The 18814-nt window shown below is 35.6% G+C and overlaps 1 protein-coding gene across 1 annotated transcript in view; it reads right to left on the bottom strand.

The window, feature by feature from the left end:
- Positions 1-18814, bottom strand: part of LOC131974946 (stromelysin-3-like) — a 77353-nt gene that overhangs the window by 20927 nt on the left and 37612 nt on the right. Inside the window, exons 2-5 of the mRNA XM_059337457.1 lie at positions 16541-16764; positions 8400-8543; positions 5791-5924; positions 1692-1927 (exon numbers count right to left, since the gene is read on the bottom strand). Of these exons, the coding sequence (XP_059193440.1) occupies positions 1692-1927; positions 5791-5924; positions 8400-8543; positions 16541-16764 (738 nt within the window). The remainder of the gene's footprint in view (positions 1-1691; positions 1928-5790; positions 5925-8399; positions 8544-16540; positions 16765-18814) is intronic.

The raw sequence follows: 18814 nt of genomic DNA, 5'->3' as shown, positions 1-18814 counted from the left end.
CACACACACACACACACACACACACACACACACACACACACACACACACACACACACACACACACCGCCCTGCTGCCACAAATACTCACTAGATACATAAAACAACTACATAAAGATGCAAAATGATGACAAAAAGATGTAAAACAACTACAACACCATGCAAAATTTCTACAAAATTGGGAAAATGACAACCACAAAAAGATGGAAAAATGACTACAAAATCAGGAAAAAGGCATAAAACAACCACAAAAACATGCAAAACAACTACAAAATTGAGTAAAATGACAACAGAAAGATGCAAAATGACAACAAAAAGGTGTGAAACAACTACAAAAAACATGCAAAATTACTAAAAAATCATGTTAAATGACTACAAAGTCATGAAAAAGACAAAAACAACTACAAAAGCATGCAAAACAATTACAAAGTTGTGTAAAAAGACTACAAAAATATGCAAAATTACTACAAAAATAAGAATAGGACAAAAGCTAACTACAAGAAGCTGCAAAACAATGACAAAAATGGGGGAAAAAAACAACTACAAACTTAAAAAACACTTCAATGAAGGTTAACATGCTCATACACACACAGAGACACAGACAGACAGACAGACAGACAGACAGACAGACAGACAGACAGACAGACACACACACACACACACACACACACAATTGTCTTTATTCTCCATGTGTCATTTAAAATAAAGCGTCTGCACCAACCAGATCCTGTTAAAAACATTAAATTACCATGGACAAGGACAGGACAGGGGAGGCTGTTTACACAGAGAAGAGAGGAGAGGACTTCTCATCATAGTGTACACACACCGGCAGTTTGCCCCCGTGGCCCTTTCAGAATTTCCCCAGAGGAAATTTTCGAGTTAGGGCCACGGGGCAATCGCACCGAGCACTGGTCCCATACAGCAATAGCTGTAGGGACCAGTGCTCGGGGCAAATTGGAGATTTTTAAACGTCTACTTCTCCGGCATAATTTCACCTAGAGACTCCATTTAAACTTTAAACAGTAGACACAAGTCTTGTGTATCGGTGTATTAATCCACGTTTCGATAAGTCATATAGTTTTTTATCAATCCCTGTTCAATGACCATGATCATTTTTTGAGAAATCTGAGATTATAATGGGTGTGTATTGCACGGAATGTTCGTGTCACAGTGTGTGACATCATCGCCAGAGTGTAGAGGGAGAGAAAAAACTGTCAAAAAATTAATTTTAAAACTGCGCTCCAGGCCGCAAATTCCACTCTACAGAAATAATTTATACATAGAAATGTAGGAAAATTTGTCTTCTCACTCACAATCCTCTGGTAAAGCTGTCAGAGTTATAGTTTGGGCGTACGACGCACAGATGCGGCACCAACACGCACCAACAGCCTCATTGGCTCCCATATTAAAAACGCAGGAAGATTTCTGAAAAAGGGAGATGTAACAGTTTTTTTAGATCGCTCTAACAAAGCTATTTTTTCGTTTTTCTGAAAAAAAAACCCCCATATGTAGACGTTCAGGAAGAACTCAGGACGCTCAAAGTGAAGTCGGATCAATGATAGGTATTATGGTTTTGCCAAAAATGCTTTCTGTTTGAGGCCAGAAATTCCAGTCCACCTCTGGACCTCTGTTCACCTCTGGCTGCTGTCACTCACACATGAATACACATGCTTCAAACACACGCCTCACTCACATTAGTGACAATCTCGTTGGTCTCAGGGTTGGGTGGCGGTGGCGGCGGCGATGGCGAAGGCAGGACCCGCGGCTGCGCTCCGTACAGGTACTGGATGCCTCGCTTGTCGTCCTCGCTCAGCCTCAGCGGGTAGGAGAAGGAGTAGTATGCGGACATGATGGCTCCCGGCTCGCGGGAGTGCTGCAGGCCCAGGACGTGCCCGAACTCATGGGCGGCGACCTGCAGGAGGTCTGTGCCTGCGGAGGGAGAGAAACCACACCTGGTTCAGTTTCAGGTGCAGGTTGTTGTGACCTGCTTGCGGTTTGCTACCTGAGACGTTTCAACGCCAACAAGGAGTCATCAGACGGCACCTCGCTGCTTCCTGTCCCGGCTGACTCACAGCCTCATGTTACTGATGTGTCCCAGACATTTTATACTAATCACACCTGAGCTGATGATCACTTCAACCTCCGGGATCCTTTTTACATCCAAGAATTAAAAATCAGGGCCACAAATGACTGAAACAGCCCAGGCTTTACCCCTCACAACCCTGTTTCCTGTCAAATAAAGGTGAAATAATGACTTAAAAACAGTTTCACTGGGTTAAGAGATTAATAATGGTTTTAGTTCAGTTTATTTTAAGTTATATTCAAAGATTGGATAGTTTCTATTTCATTTGACTTTTTATTTTCTCTCTTTCCTCTTTCCTTTCCTTTCCTTTCCTTTCGGTTACCTTTTCTTTCCTTTCCTTTCCTTTCCTATTTCCTTTCCTTTCCTTTCCTCTTACCTCTCCTTTCATTTCCTTTCTTTTCCATTTCTCTTTCCTTTCCTTTCCTTTCCTCTTTCCTTTCCTCTTACCTTTCCTTTCCTTTCCTTTCGTCTTTCCCTTCCTTTCCTCTTTCCTTTCCTTTTCTTTACTCTTTCCTTTCCTTTCGTCTTTCCCTTCCTTTTCTCTTTCCTTTCCTTTTCTTTCCTCTTTCCTTTCCTTTCCTTTCCTGATAGATGTGACCCAGACATTTTAAACGATTCTCACCTGAGCTGATGATCGATTCTACCAGACTAACTGAATTTCCCCTCGGGGATAAATAAAGTAATTAGGATATGACTGATTTTTTTATTACATTCAAGTTATTCACAAACAGTTCTGTCAGATACTTGTTAGTGTTATTTGTGTTTGTGATGTTGATCTGGTCAGCATTAGAGGGTAAAACCTGCAGAACTCTGCCACATTCTCAGCACAATACTTCTCCTTTAGTTCTTAGAAAAATAAAATACAAAAATAAACGAGTGCAAAGACAAAAATGAGGAACCAAGAAACGATCTTCACACATTAAACTTCCTCTGATGATGACCAAGATGTCATCTACTGTTAACATGTGTACTTCATGTGTTCATTTTAGGAAGCAGCTCGTCAGAGACTTTGACAGTTGAGAGCGAGACACCAAGTGAGAAGCACGATGGCTGAATTCAGATGGATTATAATGTCTTCAATTGTGATGCTGCTGTTCAGCTTTACAGGTAAGAACACAAGTTTAGTTTGTAACGTGGAGAGTTTATTGAACTCTTGGAGCCAAAGATGAGACACAGTGCTGCTTCTGGTGCTTTAATGTCTATTTAATGTCTTTAATGTGTATGAATGGTGCTATACAACTAAATGTGAAACCAAAGATACACAAACTTATTTCAAACTATCATCACACTACACAGCAAAATCTGTAGTGTTGTTTCTTCAGTGTTAATAATTTTGAGTTAGTGGTTGTTGATTTTGGAGTTGTTTTAACATTACATATTTACATGTTAACACCTGACACTTCAGTTGGAGTTGATTTTCAGATTTTGTGACTTGTATGTTCGGCTAAAGACAGAATGCACTTTTAATGTATCGTGAAACAAAACAATGAATGTTAATTATTACACTAGTGAAAGGGAATAACATGATTTTAGGGTTGAAAATACACTTTAGTGTGTCATAAAATAACACAATGTACATTAAAAATTAACACTCGATTAACTCAGATTTGGAGTTAAAAGTGCACTTATGTGGTGTCATAAAACAACACCAAGGGTGTCAAATATTTAACACTATTAAAGAGTTAAAATATTAACACTTTTAAAAGTGTAATTTTAACTCAGAATCCGTGAGAACTATATAAACTCAGAAAAAGTGTTAAATCTAACTCTGTGAGTTGAATTAACACTCCCGATTTTGCTGTGTACTTGAACATAGCAGTCAAATTCCTATTTTAATTTATTTTTTATCTTTTCTCAACAGAAGCAGCTGGGCAAGAGTCCTTTGTGGCTGCCAGATTTGATGACGCTACTTTGCATTGTGAAAATGTGACACATGATCAGGATAAGTGTGACAGCATCGCCTGGTTGTTCACTGATTCAAGCGATACGATAACAGTCATTCTGATTGAAGACGGGCAGATTCACAGAGAAGCTGCAACTAAATCACACAGACTGAGTGTTACAGAACAATGTTCTCTCTCTCTCACACACACACACACACACACACACACACACACACACATTTTGAGGTTAAAGGGCATAGGTTGCTGTATAAATAAATACTTGAAAAGGAATGCTTGTTGTAGGTGTGCTCCTTGTATATAATAAAGTATCATAACATTACTAGTATTAATAGTTTGAAATCTCTGAAGAATCTCATCATAGTGTACACACACCGGCAGTAGCCCCCGTGGCCCTTTCAGAATTTCCCCAGAGGAAGTTTCTAGTTCTCTATATAATGTGTCGTTATGGGCATATTTTGTACTCACACCTGTATGATATATTTTATACTTATACCTGCACTGCCTGCTGTAACTGCTGCACATGTTCGTGCTGTTTATATCTTGGTGTATTCATGTCCACCTACTGTTATATAATACGATATGTACATTACTCTGCATGTTGCTAGTTTTTGCACTGAACAATAAAGTTGAATTGAACCAACAATCTAAAGTAGCTGTTCAGGAAGAACTCAGGATGCTCAAAGTGAAGTTGGATCAATGATAGCTATTATGGTTTTTCATAATTCCACACCTGTTAATTTCCGTTGATTGCTCTGCTCTGATTGGTCGACCCCAAAGCCTTTCATCCTTTCATCCATCTCTCACAGAAAGAGAGACCACACACACACACACACACACACACACACACACATACACACACACGCACACACACTCACATAATTATTATTTCATGTTTCTAGCTTCATACTTTTACTGATTTACTGCTTTTGCTTTTGATAATTGTAATATTTTCAAATTTATGGTTGCACATTGAAAACTTAGTAGTTAGGTACATTTTTCATTAATATACTTGAATATATAATAATAATAATAATAATAATAATAATAAAAATAACATTTTATTACATTCTTAATTAAGGTTTTTGCTTGTAAAAGAGAACTTTTAATGTGTTATCTTACTTAAATGAAGCTCCAGGCTGCAGTCAGTTAAATTAGCTTAGCATAAAAACTAGAAACCAACTGTGCAGATGTCACAATAAAGTTTTTATTAAACTATTTTATTTCATGTTTTGTAATTGATCTTTTTCACTTTGGACAGAATTATGTAAACTAACAGGGAGCAAATAAAGAGACGCTACACCTGATAAGACCTGAAACCAGCTTTGTCTCCCTCTCACACCAAGGTTATTTTAGTTAACGAAAGCTAACTGAAACTGTATTGTGTGGTTACAAAACCAACTAAAACTAACTAAAATTATAATGAAAAAGTCCTTCGTTTTCATCTTTGTCAACTTTTTTCATCTGTAAACCTTTTTGGTTGATATGAAATCTATTTCATCTATCTGGTTTAATGACTTAATAAACTTATTGGGGCTGAGATGGATCAGACAAAGGAAATAAAGGAAACATTTATTGTGACTTTTTTGAATCTGGCACCCAACAAATACCCCAATACAAAAAAACTAAAACTAACACTAAAACTAATAAAACTAAACTAAAACTAAGCATTTTCCAAAAATAAAAACTAACTAAAACTAGCAAACACACTCTAAAAACTAAAACCAACCACTTGCAAACAACAATTGACGACGGAATTAAAACTAATGAATAAATCCCAAACTATTCTAACCTTGTGTCAGACTCACCCATGTGGTTCCCGAGGGTCCAGGACTCGTCGTAGTCGAAGTGGATGTCTCCCTGCCGGTGAGTTCTGGGGAAGAAGGCGTGAGCGAGGATCCCCCCGGGGCCGTCGAAGGGCAGCGTGTCTCCGTGCCAGTACCTGCAGGTCCACCAGTCAAACACTCTGATCAACTCTGAGGGCTTAAAGCATCATTTAAAAATTATACTGAAATTATTTTTATCCCACCAACAGTCCAAAACCCCCCAAATATTCCATTTGATATCACAGAAGGAGAATTTTTAAAATTTTCCAAATTTTTAAAAATTTAATTATTTGACTCAAATGTGTCACTTTTTTAATAAATAACCCCCAAAAACAAAAAAAAATACAGGGAAAAATAAATAAAGTGAAACCCGTCCAACATTATTATTTCCCCCTTTTGGGGTGTTGGTGCACATTTATAGTTGTTATAATAATAATAATAATAATAATAATAATAATAATAATTATTATTATTATTATTATTATCATCATAAGTATTATTATTATTACTATTATTATTATTATTATTATTATTATCATCATAAGTATTATTATGATTATGATTATTATTAATAATAATTTAAAAGTTAGTTAATAACTGAAAAAGAGTGTAAAAAAAGAAAAAGAAATATCACTTTGTTTCCTTTGACCTACTCCAAATAAAATAAAAATATTATTACAATATATTATTAGATATTATAACAAAATAAATTAATAATAAAGTCATTTTTTTGGGTCCTGGTACACATTTATAATTATTATAAATTTTTCTCTATTTTCTGTTTTTCTCAGCATTTATTCAAGGTTTTGAGCTTATTATTATTATTATTATTATTATTATTATATTTTTAACGATGATGACGATGATTATTATTATTATTATTATTATTATTATTATTATTATTATTATTATTATTATATGATGATGATGAGATACATATATGGGTCTGTGTGGGTTATTAATGACATTTATAAATCCATATTTCTGTCAGAAGTGTTTTGGTGGTATATTCGTGCAGGTCAAACAACGGCCTCTGTGATGACACAATGAACAATAAAGCGGAAATCTTGATTAAAAATGGGAATTTCTGCTGGAAAAAAACAAAAGAGTTAGATAAAAGAAGAATGAAGTCATATGAAAGATGACACAGATTCCCCTCGTCTGTTATCTGTTTGTCTCTTGTTATTTTATCTCCTGTTTTTTTTATCTTTGTTGTTCACTGAAGCTTTTTTGTGACAAAGATGTTTGCCAAAATCTCATTCAAGCTGCCGGCTGAAACTCATAAATACATTTAAAATGTTTGACTCTCTTCTAGACTTTCCAGATGTTATCAGACCAGAATTCTGACAGTGAAACAGGAGTTGTGAATAGAAGTATCCATTGATTTACAGATGTTTCTTTAACAGTGTATTCTGGGAGAAGAAGATAGAAGTCTTCCTGGGCCCAATAGACTCACAGCACCGCACATTTTATTAGTACGATCTAGTCATTTTTGACTTAAAACCACTTTTTACAAACTATTTTTGGTCTTTTTGGCAAAGTTATGTCTTTTTTTAAAAACACATTTTGTGTCTTTTTGGTAATTGTGTGTCTTTTTAAAGAATTTTTTTTTTAGTATTTTTACTATTTTCTTGGTCATTTTGTGTCTTTTCTTCTTGTATTTTTAGGGCTATTTTATGTCTTTTTGTCTTTTTTAAAATACTTTTAGGGTTTTTGGTCATTTGTCTTTTTTTGTAATTGTATTATATTTTTGAAAATGTTGTGTCCTATTTTGTATTTTTAGTTTTTTGGGTAATTTTGTTAATTTTTTTTGTATTTTTCATATGCTTTTGGTAATTTTGTGTCATATTTCTGTATTTTCATTATATTTTGGGCAATTTTTTTTTGTCTGTTTCAGTCATTTTTATCTTTATCTTAAGATAATCTAGCATCAACAAATGATTTTTAAAAATCTGTGGAAAATCCGACATTGAAACACAAACAAGTGACAAATCAACTTCATATAACTTATGATTCATGTTACTGTGATGCAACTGTGATATTTTTTTGTATTGGGTGAATATATTTGTATGGTATTTACCAATATTTTTGTTTGTTGCATATATAGATGCATTGTCATGAAATATTGTTTCGATCAATTGTAATAACTTCTTTTGACTTTTGTATCATTATCAGGGCAAAATCAGAAATTGCCCAATATTTTTGTTTATTGCTAAATAACTGCACAACTAATGATAATGAATATTAGAGGTGGGGGGAAAAATCGATACATCATAGTATTGCAATATTTTGCGTGGCAATATATATATATATATATGCCACGCAAAATTGGACAATTTCCGATTTTGCGCTGATGATGATGCAAAAGTCAAAGGAAGTTATTACAAATGATCGAAACCATATCTCATGACAATGCATCCACTAGTTGTTGAGATATTTCAGTCTAAACTAAAGTTGGAGGAGTGTTCTCTTCTTGGCTTTAGGAACCTTTTTGCAGCACATCTGTCTTGTTTTTAACCTACACATAACGCACGTGTGCCTTTCCCTTGTTGTCCTTTATTATGTGTTAAAGGTGTGTTTTTTTTCTCCACCTGGTGAAGTCGATGCGGATGTCGGCCTTCCCGCTGTGGACCTCGGTGAAGGTCAGCGGCGTCACGTCGCTCCAGATCTTCAGCGCCTCGCGGAACACACGGCGAACCTTCTCCTCACTGATCTGCCAGGGGAACCGCACGATCCTGCAGGTGTCACACACACACACACACACACACACACACACACACACACAGACAGGATGTAAGCAGAGCAGCAGAGGGACCACCAGCCTCGCTCTGATCTGATATCTGCTGCTGTTACTGACGCCCTCAGGCTCGCTGACAAAACACCACATCAGCGTCTTCTTTCACATGAAACCACCCAGAGGGACGAGGGAGGACAGACACAGACTCCTTATCTTCCTTAGAAACCTCATGAATTATATACAGTAAACCTGCCACAGTTTACACCTCATATATAGTGTATGTGAAGCTACTGCAGCAGTAAAATGACCATAAATCCTTTACATTTCAGTTTGTTATGACTCAATAATAACTCACATGACACCTTTTTAATTAAACACACTTTATGCTTTGAGATTAATAACTTTCATGAAGATAACAGGACCTTAAAGGAACAGTTTAACATTTTTGGAAATGCAGGTTTTGGGTTTCTGGAGTTGGATAAGAAAAAATGTTTGAGACGTTGTTTAAAACTTCAGTAAAGCAGAATGTAATTATTTGTTAATTTTCTTTTTTTAAATTATTATTATTATTATTATTATTTTAATTATTATTATTATTTTATTATTATTATTATTATTTTTTTTTTTACATTAAATTAAAAACTGTACAAAGAAAATATATTTTTTATATTCAAACTGATACATTTCTTGTAAAAATCATTCTGAATTTAATCCATTTCTTTATTTATTTTTATTTTTTTTAAACTTTCTCTAGTCTGTTAGTTGTAAATACAAATTTAAGATGCTCTGAGTCTTTTGTCATCATGCCACTTTCTTCACAGGATCTCACATAGAAATATTGTATTATTACTTCAATACATTTGTCTTCTTGACAGCTTTATTTACTTTACAAATTAATTTATGTGCACAAAAAATTACTAAAATCTGATATTTTGCTGTTAAATTAAACTTCCTAACAATTTATACGAGTACAGTTGAAAGGATACGTCTATTTGTAAATATTTAAGAATTATTATTTCATTTTTCCAGCTTCAAAAATGTGATGATTTGCTGCTTTTTATATAATTGTATAGTTTCTAATTTATTGTTGAACAAAACAGTCACAAAACAATTGTTTTACTTTTAAAACTTAGTAGTTACATTTAAATTTTTCCTTAATATACTTGAATATATTTTTTTTTACCTTAACTCCATTGTAAAATCAGGTTTTTGCTTGTAAAAATGTGTTATTTTACCCTGACATTACAAAAATAATAATGCGTCAAAATCAATATTGTTATCAATTATTATCAATTAACCTCACGCCAAATATTCCACTTTGCACCTTATTTTGTGTGTATGTGCGTATATATGTAAATGTGAATTTTTTTTAATTAATTTACTACATTTTTATTACGCTTTTATGAAAGGACCCAATTTGGGTCCTAAAGATTTAAAGTGCACATTTTTTGAAATAATCTCTCATAGCTCCAAAAATAATAATGCATCAAAATCAATGTTGCTCTCAATTTTTGATCTAGTCAAGGCTGTAATAACCTCACCCCAAAAATTTTACTTTGCACCTTTAATTTAGAAAATATTGCATATTTTGTGTTTTTGCCCTTAAGAATATCAGGGGATCTTATGACAAAAAAGGCATACAAACACAAAAAATATTAATAAAAAAATAATACAAAATAAAACTTTGTATCTATGGTTAGGTCTGAAGATGCTGAAATTTTTTTTAATGCAGTGAAAGTGAAAAAAAAAATACATTCATTTATCACATTTTATTACACTTTTATGCGAGGGCCCAATTTGGGTCCTAAAGGTAAATTTTAAAGGGGCTTCAAGGGTTAATAGTGGGTTATTTGAGAAGTTATAGGCCCCAGTAAAGACACAGTCCTGCACATGACAACTCTTCACTTTTATTTTTGTAAATAAACAATATATAAGCTGCTCATTAGTGAGCTTTAGAGGTAATTATAGCCAGAACAGAGCCATGCTAGCTGTTTCCCCCTGTTTCCAGTCTTTGTGCTAAGCTAAGCTAACCTGCCTGTTAAATGAATGTGAGCCCATGAATTGAAGGAGTAGTTGTACATTTATGTTGATAAATATTCTGTGAGTGAGATAATATTGAACGCAGTGGTATGTAATTGTGGAGCTGTCGGGACGTGTGCGGCTGTATTCTGTAGAAGAGCTTCCGGCGATAGTGTGGGTTGGGTTGCCATTTGCCGCTTGTATGCACAGGTCTCGGTTTTTGGCACAACCGTACCCAATCTGGCAACCTGCAAAAGTTTCAGCACATAAATTCTGCCTATGTGAGAGTAAACAAACAAGATGCAGCATGTTAATTAGTGCGATTCAGAGGGGATGGTGGATTCTTTAACTCTGAACCCCCCGGGGTGTGAAAGTATGCTTTCTTTAAAACATTGCAAAGAATACACCGTTTATTATACTGTTAAAACAGGTATTACTGTCAGAATTTGAAATATTAGACGGTTCTTGAATGGACTATAGGTTACGAAGGTTTCTGTTATAAAAAGTGACCAAAACGTGTGTTAAAATGTTGATATTAGTGTCAGAATCTCTTTATTCTACATGTGTCATTTAAAATAAAATAAAAAATAGTCCATCTGCACTAACCAGATCCTGTTAAAAACATTAAATTCTGCTCCTCAGAGACTCTGTGAAGACATGATTGATTCTGCTGAGACCAACGGTCACGTGACAAATATTCACTGAGAATCTGTTTACACAGAGCAGAGAGGAGAGGACAGGAGAGGCTGTTTACACAGAGCAGAGAGGAGAGGACAGGAGAGGCTGTTTACACAGAGCAGAGGGGAGAGGACAGGAGAGGCTGTTTACACAGATCAGAGAGGAGAGGACAGGAGAAACTGTTTACACAGAGCAGAGAGGAGAGGACAGGAGAGGCTGTTTACACAGAGCAGAGAGGAGAGGACAGGAGAGGCTGTTTACACAGAGCAGAGAGGAGAGGACAGGAGAGGCTGTTTACACAGAGCAAAGAGGAGAGGACAAGAGAGGCTGTTTACACAGAGCAGAGAGGAGAGGACAGGACAGGAGAGGCTGTTTACATAGAGCAGAGAGGAGAGGACAGGAGAGGCTGTTTACACAGAGCAAAGAGGAGAGGACAGGAGAGGCTGTTTACACAGAGCAGAGAGGAGAGGACAGGAGAGGCTGTTTACACAGAGCAGAGGGGAGAGGACAGGAGAGGCTGTTTACACAGAGCAAAGAGGAGAGGACAAGAGAGGCTGTTTACATAGAGCAGAGAGGAGAGGACAGGAGAGGCTGTTTACACAGAGCAGAGAGGAGAGGACAAGAGAGGCTGTTTACACAGAGCAGAGAGGAGAGGACAGGAGAGGCTGTTTACACAGAGCAGAGAGGAGAGGACAAGAGAGGCTGTTTACACAGAGCAGAGAGGAGAGGACAGGAGAGGCTGGAAACATGACAATACTTCGACTGTTTTTGGGTAATTTTATGTCATTTTTTTATGATTTCGTATCTTTTTTGGTAATTTTACGTCATTTTTTGGGGTATTGTTTTAAAGTAATTTATTTTGAGGAATTCAACTTGTGTTTGTTTCTTTTTCCTGATTTCTTTCATTCTAACTGTGTTATTCTGCACAAAGACATGTTTGAGTTGTTCCCTCTTCTAGCCATGATTGTGCTGATTCCACAGAGCTGCAGCACTTATAGATTTATAGAGATTTGATATATTCCAGAGAAATACAAGGACAAAGAGAGATTAAGATGTAAAAATAGCGAAAAAAAACCACCCTGAAACTGCTTGTTGAGGTTCAGAAGATTCACTTCTTAATTCTGGATATGAGCAGCTTTAAAGAAGTTATTTGTTTATTAAAGGCTCCGTGATGACCTGAACGCCAGCTCGTCTTCCTGAGGTTTGACATGCACAGGTTTTATTTCTCTTTGTTGCATTTTCAGCATCAGTTAAGTGAAGTTTAGAGGTATAATTAGAGCTTCAGTGGACAGACAGGAGCATCTCTAACAGGCTGTCTGAGAGCCTCTCGTGTGAAAACCCTGCTGCATCAGTTTATGGCACACGTCCAGAACATGTTGGCTAACCTGCAGGAATTTACACTGACTGTCATCAGCTCTGGTCTTTTATCATGCAGGGAGGGTCAAGAGGGACAGGAAGCAGCGGGGTTTATGGGAAATGTGGTCTGGATTTAGAGAAACACTTGCAATAAAAATATCACTGGTGTTCAGTTCAAGCTACGTCACTTTTGTTGCAGAAAGTACACTGTAAAAACTAAACTATGACAGTAAAAGACGTAAAATGATAAATGAGTTAATTCAGTTTCAGTAACAATGAAACACTTTAAATGTAAATATCAGCCAAAACAGTATTTACAGTAAAAAAAACCAAAACATTACTCCACTTTAAAATACACTGGCACTGTGTGTGTAACAAAAATAAACTGTAATACATATACAAGCATCACTGCAATTTTTGCATTCATCTTATCTGAAAGATACTTTTCCTCACTGTTAAATGTACTAAAAACCATATCTCTAACAGAAATATACTGTAATATTTAAAATGTAAAATATTCAATTTATGCAGCATTTATAAAGTATTTTCTTGTCAATTATATGGCAGAACAACATTATTTTTGATGGAAAAACTTTTTATTTATACGGTAAAATATGGAATAAAATAGCAATCTTAAACATGAAATTAACAGTGCTAATATCTTTTTACCGTAATATTAAAAAAAGTTCTACCGGATTTATTACGGTAAAGTTCTGGCGACCACAGCTGCCGTTTTTTTAAACAGTTGTTTTTTTTACAGTGTATAAACTGGAGGAGGAAAATGATTTTGATATGTGTATCTGGAGCTCTATAAACTGCACCACAACCTGTTAAACAAGACAACCCAGTCAGTTTTTGTGGGCTGCTTCGATCTGAAAACATTTTATTCAACACGATATTTACAGTCATGGAAAAAAATTATTAGACCACCCTTTTTCTTCAATTTCTTGTTCATTTTAATGCCTGGTACAACAATAATAACCAAAATCATTATCAAGAAAACCATGTTAAATGTCTAGATATCAGCTCTTAAATTAAACTCTTACGAGCTATTTTTGTTGCAATCGTTATATTTGTTCAAACAAATGTACCTTTAGTTGTACCAGACATTAAAATTAACAAGAAACTGAAAAAATATTTTTCCACGACTGTATATCTGGTGCTCTGTCTCTTCAGAATATCTGAACTATGAATATAAATCTGAAAATAAGCATGATATGTCCCCTTTAAACCCAGAAGTATAAAGCATTACTAGTACCTGGGTATTAAAAACTGACAGAGAATCATTTCTGTTGGATTATACATTTAAAGTGTGCAAACACAAAGCAGAAAGACTCCAGCAAAGGAGCAAATATTTGTGCATACTGACACAAAGTGCAAAGTTCACAAAGGTTGTAATCCTTGAGTTTATAACTTTTTCTTCTAACACAAACACTTTGCACGGTCGAGATGAAATGTTTCTCTAAATATGACTCATCTGTTTTATTCTAGGTTTGTACAAGGTCTTGAAAGTTTGGAGAATGCTTAATTTTTACTGTTTTCAAGGTTAGGAATGTGCTTGAAATTTAATTTACTCCTTGAAAAAAGGTACACAACTACTCATTTAAATTTACCAATCCAGTCTTCATATTTTCTTCGTTTATTCTTCAGCGGACCGGACCAATGTAGGATAATAACAATGTAGATGTGATGTTAAAGGCTTCATAAGTCTCCACTTTTTTGGTTATGATACCTTGAAAGTGCTTGAAAAGTGATTGAAATTAACCTTTAAAAAGCTCTAAGAACCTTGTTTATATATCTATTTAAATGATAATGCATGATTAATTAGCTGGTCGCTACTTTTCTCATACAAACAGGAGTAAATGGTGCATTTGTTGGGGACTATTTTCAGCGGCGGATTAAACCACATTTATTAGATTTTTTATTTGCGACAGCAGGTTTGGCTCAATAATGTATTTCTAATCGTTTTTTGGAAAACATGGAGCTCCCTGCCACAGAGGATGGACATATTTCAATCACTTTTTGTAGATACACTGTTAAAAAAAAAACAACTGTTGTTTTTACGGTAAAAAACGGCAGCTGTGGTTGCCAGAATTTTATCGTAATAAATACAGTTTTCTAAAAATATTACGACAAAAAGATATTAGCACTGTTGATTTCACATTTAAGATTGCCATTTTATTCCATTTTTTAAGGTATAAATAAAGTGTTTCCATCAAAAGAAATGCTGTTCTGCCATATAATTGACAAGAAAATACTTTATAAATGCTGCATGAATTAAAAATTTTAACATTTAATATTACAGTATATTTTTGTCAGAGATATGGTGTTTAGTACATTTAACAGTGAGAAAAAGTATTTTTTTACAAAACATAAATACAAAAATTACAGTGATGCTTGTTTAAATATTACAGTATATTTTTGCTACAAACATGGTGCCAGTGTACCATGGTACAGCTTTGTGTTAAAGTTCAGCATTTTTTATGAAATGCATTTAGTTGAGTCTGATAAAAATGTAATGAAAACTCTCCTCCCTTGGCTGAGACTTCACCACGCCGTACTGCAGCCACCTGAGAGCTCCTTTTCAGTTTTGTTAACGACCGTTAAAGCCGATAAAACAACTCTGCTCTCAGCTGACTTCAGGAGTCGTGCCAGAACTTGCTGCACAAGCTCCAAAATGCCGACTGAGTGTAAATAAAAGGTAAACACAGGGACTCATGAAGAAGTTCAATTTGTGACATTCCTGGTTAACCGTTTTTCTCTGCGAGTGCTTTATTGGTCCAATGCAGCAGAATCTCATTAGTCTCTCTCTCTCTGTCCGTCTTAATATATTGTTGCATTAAAGAATAACTACAATGAAAGGGACCCCAGGAGACACAGACACAGAGGCAGCAGCCAGACGCTCGCCGGTGCCAAGGCCGCAGATGAAAGAGAACCAGCACCCGTTTGTCAAAATCATCATTTCAAGACTTCATTTCCTGAACACAATACAAACCTCCAGTTCATCGTTCAGTCTGTCTGAAATCCAGCAGATCCTAAATATCTCGTTAGAATTTCTTTCTTCAATCCTGCAATCTCTGTGTTTCTGTTTGGCCACTTTGGGGCGGCAGAAATAAGTTGATGTGACATTAGGGCTGGGCGATATGGCAAAAAAAATGATCGCGATATATTTTTTCATATTGTCCATCTCGATTATTATCATGATTTTTTATAATGTTTCTAAACTGCCAGTTTTAAAGCATCTGTACTGAAAACTAAAGAACTAGAGATGAGTTCAATATTTTATTAACATACAAAGTAAATAACAAAACAAATTAAATAAGATGAACAAAAAAAAGTATAAAAACTATTTTTACTCAACAGTACAACAAATGTAGAAAAATACATAATAACACAGTGAACTACTTTACAGTCCTGAGAGTTTTTGAAGGTATAACACCCAAAATGAAAAAACTGTGAGATATGTTGTTGTTAAAAGCCCACGCTGTTTTGCTAACTTGTTTATTGAAGTAAGTTCCCTCCGCTAATAACTTGTTTCTCTGTACGTTTTCATATGTCCCACGCTCTTGAATGCACCATAGCCGTTCAGACTCTACTGAATGCACCATACCTGTGTGTGAAGTGCCGTGCTGTGAATGTTAGATTGTAATCTCCTTTGCTCTTTCCCAACATTAACCTGTTCCTCCCTGGTTTATTGCTCCAAGTCATGACTGGCATCTTTTTCTTTGCCCTCAGCTCCACGTTCGGTCTTTCTGTTTACTTTTCTAATTGGCTGTTGTCACGCACATTTCTGACATGATTGAACGAGTAAATATACTCACAGCTGGTCACTGTAATCAACCTGAATTTTCTCATGATCACTTATTGTGATCATATAATCTGCCAGGCCTATGTGACATATCATTCTATAACTGACAGTACTGTGGGACTGGAGCTGAGTACCTGTAGGTGAGGTCCGTCTTCTCCAGGCGTCCTCCATACAGGACAAAGCGTCTCTGTCGGCCCCGATAATTCACCTCTTTGTGTGCGGGGAAGTCCGGCACGCCGCATCGAGGGCGGTTCCACGTGTTGGAGGCGTTGGTCGTCTGCAGACTCGTCTCCTTCACCAGGTCCTGAGAATGAGGAGCTCTTCCCTTCTTCTTCAGGTCGGGGAACTTTTCAGAGACCTGCAACAAAAACACAAAACAGAAACAGGTTGGTTTTCTGTGCCATTTAATCGTCTTTGGTTTGTTTTTTTGTGTGGAAATTCGTTATGTTTCTGTGGCACCTCTTCTGGTTTAATCAAACTGGCAGTTTAATATCTGAGACAGGAGGTTTTATAAAGGTTTTTGGTCTGCAATAGTCTATTTCAGACTCTCTGGTCTGAACTAGACTACTAAAGTACATGCATGTCAAAATGCAACAAAGTTCAACGCAAATAGGTTGAATTCACCTTGAAATTTCACCGTTTCAAACAGACTGTCCTCCCAAAAAATCTGTGCAAACAGATTGTTACTACAACACATATTTATGTTCATGGTGGCAGCAACCTCTAGTGGCTGTAGTAAATATGACGGGAGCAAAGAAGGAAGTCAAGAGTCAGTATAAAGAGCGACAAAGAGCGTGTTAAACCAAAAGTAAACGTTGAGTTATTTTTAACTTATTTCAGTAACCAACTACTATTTAACTTAACTTATACACTTTAGGGTCCAGTATGTTGGACTTCAACCTGACCAATGAAATTTTGCAACACTCAACACGTGTAAATGCTAAAAATCAAAGGAAAAATGTAACAAGTAGATCAAAATGACAAACAAGAGTGATGAAGTCGAGAAAACGTTCCCAAAGAAACTGAGAGAAAGCAGCTTATTATGACCAATATTTATGTTCATGGTGGCAATGACCTCTAGTAGCCGTAGTAAATATGATGGGAGCAAAGAAGGTACTCAGGAGACAAAGTATAAAGAGCGACAAAGAGCGAGTGAAACCAAAACTCAATATTGACTTATTTTTAACTTATTTATTTAGTTTTAACCAACTAGTACTTAACTTAACTTATGTACGTACTTTAGGGTCCAGTATGTTGGATTTATTCAAATAAAAACCCACACCGTGGTGTTTTTCTTAACCTGACTATGAAGTTTTGTTGTATTTTGCAATACTCAACACGTGTAAATGCTAAAAATCAGAGAAGAAAAGTCATTTGTCAAAATGACAAACATGAGTGATGAAGTAGAGAAAACTTTCACGAAGAAACTGAAGAAACTGAGAGAAAGCAACTTATTACAACCAATATTTATGTTGTAATTACGCACTGGGGCGTCAACTATGTTGGGGTATCTGGTTACAGATACCAATTGCCTTCATCAAGGATCACCAAAAATGTTGGGGATTAAGGATGGCTCTTTTATGAATAAATGATGACCTTGCACAGGGCGTCGAATATATTAATAAAAGGGCGTTATCATAAATGCTATCCCTTCCATAAGGATACCAAATATGCAGGGGTGAACCTGAGCACACTTGTGTGGATCTCACGGTTCAAAAGTGTGGTTGGATGGCTATAACAATTATTAATAATTATCATAAACAATTATTAATTATAAGAATGATATGACTTGATTTACTCTAAGTCAGCTCGTAAAATGGGGCACCACTCTGTAAACAGAGAAAATATAGCCAATTCACCTAAATCAGTCTCATAAAGTTATTAAATTATCAATTTGGAACACTGATTATTAATTATGAATATAATTATAATCAAATTACCATATTAATATTTAATAGTGGTTGAAGGAATAGTGAATTCTTGACACAGCAGAGGTCAGCATATCGTTCATAATATACAACATTAAATAGACAGCATTCGTAATCAAAAGGTATTTATTCTAAACAAGAAAGCAAATAAAAGCACACATCTATAAAATAGAGAATACATTACAAAAGAGAAGGAAACGTGTGTGTGTGTGTGTGTGTGTGTGTGCGTGTGTGTGTGTGTGTGTGAGGGGGTTTACCACTCCTCAGACAATGAGCTGTGTTCAGCTCCAGTTAATTTAATCAGTGTGTGAGCAGGTCAAAGGTTAGTATAGTTAGTTGCAGTAAGACTGACTGTCTGTATAAAGCAAGATTAACATACAACTTTGATCGTAACACGAATGTCACATAAATATACTTAAAACACACATATAAAACAAATCATTAATCACAGGTCAAATCCTAGTTGCTAAAGTCCTTGCT

Source organism: Centropristis striata, chromosome 7 (genome assembly GCF_030273125.1).
Source record: "Centropristis striata isolate RG_2023a ecotype Rhode Island chromosome 7, C.striata_1.0, whole genome shotgun sequence".
In the NCBI taxonomy this organism is placed as follows: domain Eukaryota; kingdom Metazoa; phylum Chordata; class Actinopteri; order Perciformes; family Serranidae; genus Centropristis; species Centropristis striata.
The sequence above is the reverse complement of the archived record's forward strand: the minus strand, read 5'-3'. Positions and strand labels throughout refer to the sequence as shown.